General features: G+C 37.8%; 1 protein-coding gene across 3 annotated transcripts in view; it reads right to left on the bottom strand.

Moving 5' to 3' along the window:
• Positions 1-876: 876 nt before the first annotated feature.
• The window catches only part of LOC306864231 (cell adhesion molecule 2-like), a 389,175-nt gene continuing 377,120 nt past the window's right edge, over positions 877-12,931 (bottom strand). For all 3 annotated transcript variants that reach the window (XM_079408079.1, XM_079408080.1, XM_079408081.1), the window contains 2 exons: positions 5,924-6,043; positions 877-5,252 (listed from right to left, as the gene is read on the bottom strand). In XM_079408079.1, coding sequence (XP_079264205.1) covers positions 5,134-5,252; positions 5,924-6,043 — 239 coding nt within the window. In that variant the 3' untranslated portion in view covers positions 877-5,133. The remainder of the gene's footprint in view (positions 5,253-5,923; positions 6,044-12,931) is intronic.

Raw genomic sequence — 12,931 nt, 5'->3', positions numbered from 1 at the left:
CTGAAAGACAACCTAGTGTTTTATGTGTGGGGGGTTTTGCTAGGCAGCACATTGCTTGCTGCTAAGGTGTTCTAAGTGGTTGCTAGGGTTCTAGTGGTTGCAGTTCTGTGTGGTGGTTTGTTGCTAGGGTGTTGCTAAGCCTGTCATTGCTTGTTGCTAAAGTGTTCAAGGTGGATGCTAGGGTGCTGATAGGCAGTTGTGTGTGGAGGCTTATTACTAGTGTGTTGCTATGCATGTCATTGCTTGCTGCTAAGGTGATCTAGGTGGTTGCCTGGGTGCTGATAGGCAGCTGTGTGTGGTGACTTATTACTAGTTGGTTGCTAGGGTGTTGATAGGCAGTTTTGTGTGGAGGCTGATTAGTAGGGTGTTGTTAAGCATGTAATTTTGTTGCTAAGGTGTTCTAGGTGGTTTCTAGGGTGCTGATAGGCAGTTGTGTGTGGAGGCTGATTACTAGGGTATCGCTAGGGTGTTGCTAGGGTGTGAAAAGACAGTTGTGTATGGAGGCTTATTACTAGGGTGTTGCTAAGCATGTCATTGCTTGTTGCTAAGGTGTTCTAGGCATTTGCTGGGGCGCTGACAGGCAGTTTTTTTGTGGAGGCTTATTACTTGGGTGTTGCTAAGTATGTCATTGCTTGTTGCTAAGGTGTTCTTGGTGGTTGCTAGGGCGCTGACAGACAGTTGTGTGTGGTGGTTTGTTACTAGGGGGTTGCTAAGCAGGTAATTGTTTGGTTGTTCTAAATGGATGCTTGTTCTGGGTGGTTGATCTTGCTGTGGTTGTGCAGATAATGTATATGGACAGACAGTAGAAAATTAATGGAGAAAATCCAGATGAACTGTGTTGTGTTTAGATAGTAAGAAGAACAGACAGGAAATTTTGGCATTTATTTATTTAACAATTTCATTCCATACATGTGAATTAGGCTTAAAATCGAATTTCGAACCAAATGAATACACCAAGGAACACATTAAAAAAGAAAAGAAACCAAATGAGGCGTTTTCATTTCAGCTTGCTACAAGAAGCACAAACCCTTCGTGTTTTGAAGCCACTATCGTTTCAAGAGCTAGGGAGGCCATTTCGCTTTAAAAACCAGGTACTCTATCTACCAGTGCACAGTATGCTACCCACTACATCTGCTTCACTGGCACGCAGAGAGGAACATGGTGAAATTTAAGTAGCGTTTGTCTGTTTATCCTTTACATTTGAACTACAGACGTTTCTGGAACTGTGTGTTTTGTGTTGTTGTCAGTGCAGCTAATTCTAGCAAGGTCATGCGAAAAACTGTGAAAACAGTGTTTCCTTCAAACTATTTGATCTTGACCTACTTGTAGCATGTCCTTACTATGACAATTGCCCTCTTAGTGTAACACATTTATAAGCTAAATTAGGGTGCATCTTTTCTGGTCTAAATTTCGCAATGGATCGTTGCAGCAACTGGACAGCTTTGCTTTATTATGCGGGTGTGTTTAAACAATATACAGCTTGTGTGATATGAATTGGAAACAAGCATATATACACACACTGGCATGAGCATTAAATAAACACTGAGATATTAGTGTGATTATAATGATGTTTTAAACACAGCATGATTGAGTAAACTGAAATAAATTGGTATGAGGTACCTGTATGTGTTAAAGAAGAAAGAAAAAACGCTTCATACCTGAGATGCAAAAAAAATGCAGCAGCTCAAAATAATGTAACTGGGTGACATAAATTAACATTTTTGATTAACAGTGTTACGGTTTCTGTTCTGGCCGGTTTGTTGACAAGATTCTTTGCTAGATGTTTTTAATACACAAATGCTTTTATTTGAGTGTATGAAATATTCCAAACTCTTAACCTTTTCAGTAAATGAAAGTTGATGAGAGTGAATGCATTTTACTTTTTCACATTTCACTGTGATCATAAATCGTGCATTTTAGGGAGGCTTTCATTATTCTGCCAACAAAATCTGCCTGTTAATTAATCTATATTTTTATAGTCTGTCAGGAGGAGAAATAACCCCCCCCCCCCCCCCCCATTGTCTGTATTCATAACATATTGAAACAGCATTTGTAGAGGAATTGTCACTTGCAGGCTCTCAAAAATGTTAATCTAACTGACAAAATATGAGCTCTGTTCCAAAACCTAGTGAGCTGCCTACACAGGGAGCATCATTACTCTTATGGAATCTCATAAGTGACCAATTCAAATTAACACACATGTAATTGATTTCAGTATAGCTTGCTGTGAGCATGCTTGTACAATCTGTATTTTCATAATCATAATCTTTCCATACCAGCTATAGTAAATATACTAGGGATTCAAATAGGAAATTAAAACACCGATTGACAGAATAAATCCCAGCTTTTATCCAAGACTTTAAATCCAAACATTTTAGGCCGTCATTTTAGCTATGAACCCTTTGTAGTTTCCACTGCAGTCACTAGCTGAACAAAAACATCAAACTGGAAATGCTTTGGTGCATTAAAAACGTGAATATGAGGTGACAATATAACATGCACTTTATAAAGGCGAGTTTGAAGGAAAAGAAACAACCAGGCATTGGGTGACCAGTCATCGCTGAAATAAAACAGCATGAAGTTCCCACGACAAACACAAAGGCAATTATGGCGATAAAAGAAGCTGATTTATTTGTTCTTAGAAATGTCGAGTATGTCCTGTAACGGGTCAAAATCTGAGCAAGTGGATCTATTTTCTTCATAATAGCATGTGATTTACTGACCACAAAGGCAGCATTTGGTCAGTGTCACAATCAGACAGACAAGTACCGAACATTGTTAGCAGTTATTAGGCCAGACAGACGGCTTTTAGCCAATCCACATAAAGAGAGAGGAAGTAGAAGGAAAAGATAAATAAATTAAAGGTAATCGTGGCTTGAGTAGCATGTCAGCGGTTATGTTTCATTTCATAAGGCTTAAATAGTTTTTTGTGCACTGATAAATGGTTTGGCCTAAGAAGTATGTACTCTGACTGATAACACACATCCCAGTGATTCTGTCGAATGATTCTGTATTCCTAGACATTAATATATTCACACATATTAGGGATATATGTGACTAGACAATTACATTTGAGTAACATACTTTTATATGGAAGTGATAGGTGTTATTGTGGTGCATTATGACTAAAATGATCAAATTTAAAGCTTGACCATCTGTGGGTTTTATAAGCTTTGATATGTGAGAACTGAGACGGACTGCGAAAGCAAGTATGAACACTAATCGTCATCATTTACAGGAAACGAACACCAGGTGAAGGTGATTTAAAAGTCTCCCATTCAACAAACACATAGCGTTGCCGTTTCACTAAGTATTCCATTGCTGTTACAAATGCTGTCAAACTCATTGAGTGGTTTTCAATTAAGCAAAATTAAATAATTTACAGTGAGTCGAACAAAAACATTCCTTCAAAAATGTTTTACCAAAATGTGATACTTGTACAGTATATACACACCTTGAGCTAAAGCAAAGGTTATGAAGTTGTCATGAATCTTTTCTTGACAAATAAGATGAAAAAATGTACGATTTCCCCCCACCAATATTTAGCTAATATACAAACTTGATGGAATTAGGGATCCCAAAGTCTAACAACAATTTTCACTACTTACCACATTTAGCAGATATGTTATACAGCCTTAGCAAGGTTATCTATTCATCATAGAAATCAACAAAATAACAGAAAAAAGATACCGTAATTTCAAAAACACTTCCAAACATTAACATAATCTGTGACTTCAGTGACCGTAAACCGTACTGATGTCCAGTTTGGGTAATGAAAGTTAGTTCTTTTTACTTCACGATTGCTGTATTGGACTGATTCATGAGTTGATGTGAGTCATTTGTGCTTATTTTTTGATTGGCCTAAAGCTCATGTTGTAAAATGAGTGATATGTATGGGCAACGTTCTCTCAACGTTATTATAATGTTTAGGTTTGCACAAAACGTTTTTTTGGGATCTTTAATGAACTGTATATATATATATCTGACCAGTGATTTGCAGGTTTAAGAGCACTGAAATAGTTGCACACTACTTGTTTTTGTTAAATATCACTTTCTGTGTTGTGAGATTTCTTGTGTTTGGCACAATGGTTGTATAAACAGCTAAAAAGATGGTATATTTGTGGATCTGTTGTTATGAAAATGCTGCGTATGGGGGCCGATCAGACTGTTGCAGAACCAAGCAGTGAATATACAGCATCATGCTACACAAACACACAACTTGGCTTGTTTTTTCTTTCTTTCTTTGCCTGGTTGCTAATTCACTTACCTGCTATGGTTTATTTGGTGACCAGTGTTGGGTAAACCTAACAGTTTCAACTAATTAAAAAATACAAGGTGATTTTCGGTGGAACACACTGAGACCTTCTGTGAAGCTATTCATTTACGTACCAATATCTACAGTTCAAGTACAAAATACTGATTTTAGCCATAGTGTGAGCTGTCGGTTTCACATCATGGAATGGTAATTTGGAAAATGGAGCGTCGCTACGTACTGATAACATTATTAACACCTAAAAATCTGTAGAATAAAAAGGAAACCTCCCTCACTTCAAGTCTGAGTATATTTTTACTACTGTACATCATTTTTTTTGGGAGAAACATCACAATAAACGGATTCAGCATGAATCACAACCAAAATCAAAGTAAAAATTATTTTAAAAAAAGTAACAGAGCACAAAACATTTTTAAAAATCATAACGCTGAAGATAAAAAGCAAGCAACCAATCAGAGGCCTGACAAACATGAAGGCATTGACTGAAACTCAGCGGACATCTTTAGGCACTGTGAGAGGATGAAGGGCGAGTCCTTACTGAAAAATGGCTGCAGATTATGTTCCTTTTTTACATATTTGGAGATTTTGACTTTTTTTGTACTACTTTGGGGTGTTTTACGGCTGTTTAATGATTACAAAAGGTGACATCTTCAGCAAATAAGTTGCTTGTAAAAAGTAGGAGGTGAGCTGTTATCGAAAAAAGCAAAAGAAATCCAAACTGAAATGAAAAACAACAAACTGAACGAAATAGAAGGTTGAGAAGAAGCTTCCGCTGCTGTCTGAAGAAGTTCCTACACGGTGCAGGAAAGGAGGGAAGGAACAAGAGGAGCGAGAGAGAGGAGCGCAGTGCCACTTGCAGTCTAAATGAAATACTCTTTCTTTTCTTCTGCGTGTGCGTGGTTGCCGTCAGCATTGATGATGGCTGTGTCTGCGTCCGGGGCGTCATCCGCTCCTTTGGCCTCGTTTGTCAAATATGTGCCTGAAAAACACACACAAGCTCTTGATATGGAGGTTTTTTAAACGTCACAGAAATTCTAAGAGTCCACATAAACAGGTATTGTAAGATTTCAAAGTCCAAAAGTCTGAGACCACTTGTGAAAATGCAAATAATTTTTATGAACTTCCAGTCAGAAGTTTGCAATAATTAAGATTATTAATGTCTCTGATAGAAGTATCTTATGCTCACTAAGACTGCATTTATTTGATCAAATTACAGTAAAACAGAAATATTGAGAAATATTATTACACTTAAAAGAACCGTTTTCCATTTGAACATATTTTAAATGTAATTTATCCCTGTTCTTTAATTTTTAGCAGTAATTATGCTAGTCTTCAGTGTCACATGATTATTCAGAAATCATTCTTTATATGCTGATATTCTAATATCCAAGTGTATATAATTGTAATATTTAATAATAATGAATATAATGTTTTAAATTTTATTTACTATTTTATACATTTTTTAATAAATATCTTATTTTGCTTTCATTAAAAAAAAATATAAACTTCAAAATGCATTTTGTTTTGCCCCTTTTCATTAATTTCACAAAAAAATTCTTTTTTCTTAAATGATTCAAAATACTGTTTATTTATAGGTTTTGAATCACAGGTGAAGCCCAATATACATAATGAAATTTAAGAAAATCTTACCTTTATGCCGTGCCAGGTAGCGTCCCAATACAATAATTAAGCACAAAGTGGCAAAGACGACAACAGCGACAATTCCACCAATCAGAGCGTGGTCTGGCAGGCTTGGCAGGGCATTAGGATCTGTAAGAGAGAGAAAGAGGAGGAGAAAACATAGTTGGTAACCTTTCTCATTTCATCATATTTTTATTTTTTTACCTTCTGAAACATCTGAAGTTTGACAACAAATATTTCGGACTAAAGCTTTAGCCCTCCCCTGGTCAAGGAGTTTAAAGTCTGTCTGAACTGACAGGTCAAGCCATATGGTGGTCTGACAGGGATCTATGCATGCCTAGAATGAAAGTAAAGAGGAAGACATTGGCCACAACAAACACTGTGTCGTCAGCTGCTCATAACTAACAAACATACACTACGTGGGCAAAAGCTGCTTGAGAAGGGTCCCAAATTTCTCACGAAAATGTCTTTCCAGAAGCTGCTGAGGAAGGTCAACTTCCTATTAAAGCCAATTGTTTTGAGGTGTAATGCTCAACATGCACATATTGGTGAGGTATTTGGGTATCCATATACTTTTTTGACCATACAGTCTTAAAAATAAAGGTTCCAAAGGGTTTTTTTCAATACCATAGAAGAACAATTTTTGGTTACCCAAGGAACCTTTCAATAAACATTTCTTAGTGTAAAGATTTAAAAAATCTCAAGAAACTTTTTCCACTATTTGGAATGGAAAGATTCCATGGATGTTAAAAGTTCTTCATGGAACCACAAGGGGCTTTTGCACTGGAGGAACCTTTTCATAGTTCTTAGAACTAGTGGAAGTACACGCTTTTTGGCGTGTTTTGTGCTGCAGGAGCTAGGAACGTATTTAGCTCTAGGAACTCCATTTTGGGGAACTAATTTAGCTCCTACTTCAGAGTAGGGTCCAAAAGAGTTCTATAGGAACTACCAGTGATGCAAGTGTACGCTGATTGGCCAAATGCATACAGAAAACCAGCTTCCCGTCATTTTTTAAAAATCATGTAAAAATATTTACTCCGATAACGTCATTTACCTGTTATATGTAACACTGCAAGTTGTCATAGGGGATTTAGTCAGATTTTCATGCTCTTTCAATCTCATAAATTGTGCACTGACATTCCATCTCCGTTATCATGAAACCCACTATGCTCCTAGAACTGAGTTCCTAGAATTATGTGGTGCAAAAGCCCCTATAGATAGAGAGAACCTTTATTTTTAAGAGTTTACAGAGTAGAATAAAGCTCTTGGTTACAGGCACTTGGTTACAGAAGACAAGACCTGCTGTTCAAATTGTGGGCTACTTTATTTCATCCCTGACCAGACAATGCTCTTGAACCTCCAAGCTTATTGTTAAATTATAAGATGGGCTCGCCTTCTTTCTCTCTCTGAGCTGTGGTTCTTTATTATGTCCCTGCTCAGTGCCATTTGGAGTGGTATATTATAATTGACAGCATGCGTTGCATCTGCTACAGTGTGTGCGTTTAATCCAGGCTGTGCTTTGTGCTGCGGGAGCTTCCTAATCACTGCCTGCAATTACTGTATCAGCTGCACAAAGCCGGGATAAACTCAGGGCCAGAGAGGCATTCAAACAGTCCATCAGCTCTCATTTTGGTAATGGAGAATCCCACTCGGATCAACATCGGCTGGGCGCACCAACTCCATCCCTCTGATTGACATCTCATAGACTGGCTGTTTTTTTTCCGCTCTCTCTCAATAATAGCATTTCTTCTCTTTGTTGTGTTTACAGGAGGAGTATAAAAACCTACAAGCTGCACCTGACTTCCCTGTGACAATCAATCACAATAAAAAAAACAAAATATGTGGAGATCTCTATCACCCTTTTAGCGGCTCGCTGAAATATGAAATGTGGAACAGCTACTCGTATCTGACAGGCGCATGTTTCTGAATTTCCAACGGTGAAAGGCTGTGGTATTAAACTCTCAAATTTTATGACATCAATAAATCAAACTTAAGTCCCAAAAAGTATCACCACTGCAGGTGTGTGCGTGTGACTTCAGTTCGGCTATCAAACAGCCTCACCTTTATGCCTCTTCAACCAGAGTTTTCACACCGAACTCTAGTTCTCAGTGATGTTTAACTAGGAAAAGTAACTAAACAAATTCTTGGCGCTGATTCTCTAAATATCAGTACTGTGTTCAGACACTTGTGTCCCTGTACATTAGACTGTGAATCTCAAGTACATCCCTCAGTGTTGTGATAATTAGCCCTTGCCTGTCCTCGCTCTATTTTTATCAACACACAATGGGGTTGCCGTGCTGAGTGTGACTCAATTGACACTGTGAGAGACCTGGTAATCTCTAAAAATATTAAGCATCATTTCTACAGTTAGAGAGGAGTTGTTACATAGTTCATTTCATTAGTCAAAGCAAAACAAGAGTAGCATGCAGCTCCAGATCTCACACTTTCCCAGTGTGTGAATTATACAGTGACTTTCAGAGGGGGTAGGTCAAATTTTATGGGATTTTTAAATACTTTTTTAAAGTCATTTTCAACTTTTTGAGGTCCGTGGAGGTGCAACTCGTATTGTCTATACATATTCTTATAGTGATAAATAATGAAAGAGGGGGAAATGTCAAAAATTAAAAGGTCTAATGTTAAGAAAACACCACATTCCTGCATAATCATGCAACTTAACAAAAAACAAAACAACACGTGTGTGTGTTTTGTGTGTGTGTGTGATGAAAGTCTACTGGGGTTTACTGTTTTTTTTTTTTTCATTTTCAGGGTGTAAACTTTTAAAGTTTGTCTGATGCAACCTGTAATGTCTTGAGGTATGCCAATTCAGATTAAAATTTCTTGTGCACCCCCCTCCCCCTTTTATGCTATTATATAAATATTACAAGTAGTTATGACACATAACTACTTGTAATATTTATATAATAGCATAAAAGGGGGAGGGGGGTGCACAAGAAATTTTAATCTGACCAATTTTAACCACCATCTAATTTTAAGAAAATGCCACAAATTGAAAACTCAAATTTTAAGAAAACTCAATAATCATGCTACTTCAAAAAAAAAAAAAAAACTTTTTAAAAGCAATTTTTATGTAGTGTTCAAAATACTCTAGTGTTGAACATCTGAGGAAACATTCCTCATATAAATACATGCAATTAAAGCTATTTGGATATGTACTTTATGATCTTTAATTTTGACTTCCTCTAGGTAGAGTTCAAGTTTAACTTCTTCCCCAAACCCCTTGCAATTTGTACCCTGCACTTGTCTTAGCCTCTCATTTTCTGTCCTTGTGCACTGCACGCAGGCTTAACTCATCAGAGCGTTTGTCCTTAGACACGCAATGGGCTTAACATAGTGGGATCCACCAGCAGAGAAGTGATATGTTTCCTCTCCCCCAGCACACATTATCTTTTAATAAGGCCTGCGACAGTCCTTCCCTTATGATTTAATATTGAAGCACTGCACGCACATTCCTATTTTAATATTCATAATTTATTCCCCTGGCCCCTGCATTGTGTGGGTCTGGAAAATGTAACAAATTAACGGCAGTGAAACCGCACCGCTCTGATGGTGTGGGATATAAACTCGCCAGCGGCACATCTGAGAAGAGGCTTTCAATCCAGCAGTGGCTAAACAACGTTGAAAACAGCAACAGCACCCAGCGCGTGCGAAACCCCTGCGGTCACATGAATTCTTAAAGGAAACGGTTTCAGAGGAGAAACATGCAGGAAGCACTCTTTTAACAAATCCACATGGCATGGGTTACGAACAGGCCTCAGGGGGCAGGAGCAGCAGGGGCGGCCATGTTGAGCTCTTGTCGGGATGACATTTCAAGGTGATCGTTACCATTAACTCCACATGCTAATTCAGGAGACTGGCACATGCTGCCTGGGAGATTATTTTTACGGTAATCTCTGCAATATTTGTATAAATGCCTTAAAGGGAGACAGTGAGCGTGGGCTGAGTGTAAAGTGAAAGTAGGAAAGCGAACGTCAATGCTTCGGTGATCTTCTTTACATCAGTGAGCTATTGAAGGACAGTGACAGAGAAAGTGCTGAACTGGAAAGCTTCACCTTCATGGTACAATCGAACACTGGAAATTAACATTTGCAGGGTGACTGCTGATGTGCTTCCAAATTGAAAGGTGCAGAAAGACGGTTGGCCTACTGAAAGAATTGTAACATATCAAAACACCGCCCTCTATGCGAAAGGCTCCCAATAATTTCAATGGAAACCTCCCAATAAATCACCTAATATGAAAACCCAGCACAAGCTATTCAATGGCATTTATGATTTGATTGCTGTACGCATGATTTGCTCTAACTCTTGGATTCAAATGTTCCACCACAATCAACCAGAAGCAAACCAAATTACGCATAAATTGTAAAATGCAGTGGAATGGAAAGATAGTGTTATTAACCAAATGATGAATTTAAGTGTGAGCTCATTAGACTTGATTAGAAACTTGGCTGGATATTAAGCTGTTTACCATGAGATACATCAACATTAGTAATCTGTTTCTGAGAACATCTGCAAACTTCCACATTTAAAAGGGTTATTTACAAATGTATGCTTCAGAATAAGGTTTATTTATATTGCTAATATATTTTTATATGCAAATTTTAAATGCAAGTGTAAGTGTTTTTCTCCTGTTTAACATAATATGCAGTGATGACTATAAATAAGCCATTTATAGATACATTGTTTCAACCAGTGGTGTTAGTTTTGGGTGGGACTATCTGTTTAAACAACCAATGACAGGCAGAGTAACATTAACCTTTTTTCACTTCCATTTGGTGACTCCATTTGCACAGAAATTACACACTTCACCTTTAAATACATATGAAGGTTTATAATAAAGGGATAGTTTACCCAAAAATGAAAATTTTGTCACTCATTACTCACCCTCGTGTCGTTCCAAATGTGTAAGACCTTAGTTCATCTTTGAAACACAAATTAAGATATTTTGGATGAAATCCGAGAGCTTTCTGACCCTGCATAGACAGCAATGCAACTACCAAATTCAAGGTCCAGAAAGGTAGTGAGTACATGGTTAAAATAGTCCATGTGACATCAGTGGTTCAACTGTAATTTTATGAAGCTATGAGAATACTGAGCAAAGAAAACAAAAATAACAACTTTATTCAACAATTTCTTCTCTTCCGTGCCAGTCTCCGATGTGCGTTCGCGAGAGTACTATGCATGCGTGTGGTTCTGCTGAAGCAGGAGCCGGTGTTCCTTATGGGTTTGGAAGGACATGAGGGTGTGTAATTCACAACAGAATTTTCAATTTTGAGTGAATTATCCCTTTAAGTGGATCTAAAATAAAACTATACATTTGGAGGTTTGTGGATGTTCTATCAGAGACAGAAGATTAATGTTGACTTATCTTGTGCTGTAAATGTGCTGTTCTCCGTATGAAAATGTGGATGGGTTTTGTGGGCAAAAAGCATTTTTCTCCACTGATGACCATTTAAAAAGCTACACCAGCTGAGAAACTGCCATTGAGATGAATGGGAATGGTAATGGATGGCTTTCTCTAGATATTATAGACCTTCTTAGGTTCCGCAAGCCTGCAGAAACAGGTTAATAAAACATCCTACAAGTATTTTATGAGTATTTTACAGGCTCCTGAACAATCTAAAAGCATAGCTTTGGCTGATTTCCCAGTTAATGGGCATTACAGTGTCATTTCTTTCTAGGAAGCCATATGAATATTCTGTCTCAGACTTGAAGATCCTATAGTTCTGTTGTCTTTCTGCATGTGCAGGCTCACTTCTCTTTATGACGCACCGGCAGCAGTAAAATTAAATAATATTAGATGTCGTTAGGACTCTGTAAATATATAAATAAAGATAAATAATGGCTTAATGCACTGTTTAATAAGTCAATTATTCCCCATTTTCTGCTGAGAAAGAACATTTGACAATTGTGTCTAATGGAAAACTGTTACCAGGAAGAAAAAGAGGCTGTTATATTTGAGCTGTGTGGCCCTCATGAAGGCCCAATCTAGGAAATAAGCATTAAACATCCAAATCAACAATTCCATCCACTCTCCATCCATGCAGAAAAGAGAAAATAGCTAAATGCTCCTTGTCTGTCTTTCACATCCCTTTGCCCAGCACAGCAACCTCTTAAATGACCTGTGAGTCTTTAGAGGGCTGATTTCCATACCGGATGCTCTTGAGAGCTGTTCTAATGCCAAACGGGGGCCGCTGAGTTGGACAGCGCAGTTTAATTAGATTTTCAAAACAAATTACGGCTTCTAATTGTGGTTAAAAATGTGTCTGGAGAGAGACAGAATGATTGAACCCAAATAGGAAGAAAAAAGAAAACAAATACAGGTGTTCTCCACTGAGAGGCACGAGCAGGCAAGTCATTGAATGATTTGGGGACGTTACACTGTAACATTCATAATTAGGCCATCCTGCTTCAAACTTGATCTGCACTGAATGCTGGGAAATGGCGAGTGTTCATTTCAGCAAATTAAAGCAGCTCAAGGCTTCCAGAGGATTACTTAAAGTGTCTCCTTTCCACAGAAACAAAATGAATGAAGAGAGTCTTATTTGTAATTCATATTCGGTGGCAGAGTTTAATGATTTTTCTTTTTTCCTTTCCTGTTATATTTTAAATTGTTACCATAAGTCTTCCCTCGACATGACTTAATGTGACAGATCATCAGTAACCGCGCTGCGTGACCGAGGAAAAAGACCTTTGCATTACATTTTAATTCCTCTTGTGTTGTGTCATTTTCAGAAAGGAGAGAGAGGAGGGCACTCAGGACTCCTTTCTCAATATTTAACTGACCCTCCAGGGACACGGTAGCTGAAACTTTGACTTATCCATTTAAACAGAGCCGGCTTCTGCTGGTGTCCTCTGGCAGCCCCTTCGAGGAAATGCTTTTTCATTCTGGAACACACCTTTCTTGGAGTTCTAATCAATAATTCTGAGATGTTCATTGATATGAAGTTCAAAATCATTTAATCCTTCTATTGAGAATAAGCAGCAGGATGAATGATT

Source organism: Barbus barbus (assembly GCF_936440315.1).
Source record: "Barbus barbus genome assembly, chromosome: 45".
In the NCBI taxonomy this organism is placed as follows: Eukaryota; Metazoa; Chordata; class Actinopteri; order Cypriniformes; family Cyprinidae; genus Barbus; species Barbus barbus.
Note: the sequence above shows the minus strand (reverse complement) of the source record. Positions and strands in the feature narration are given on the sequence as shown.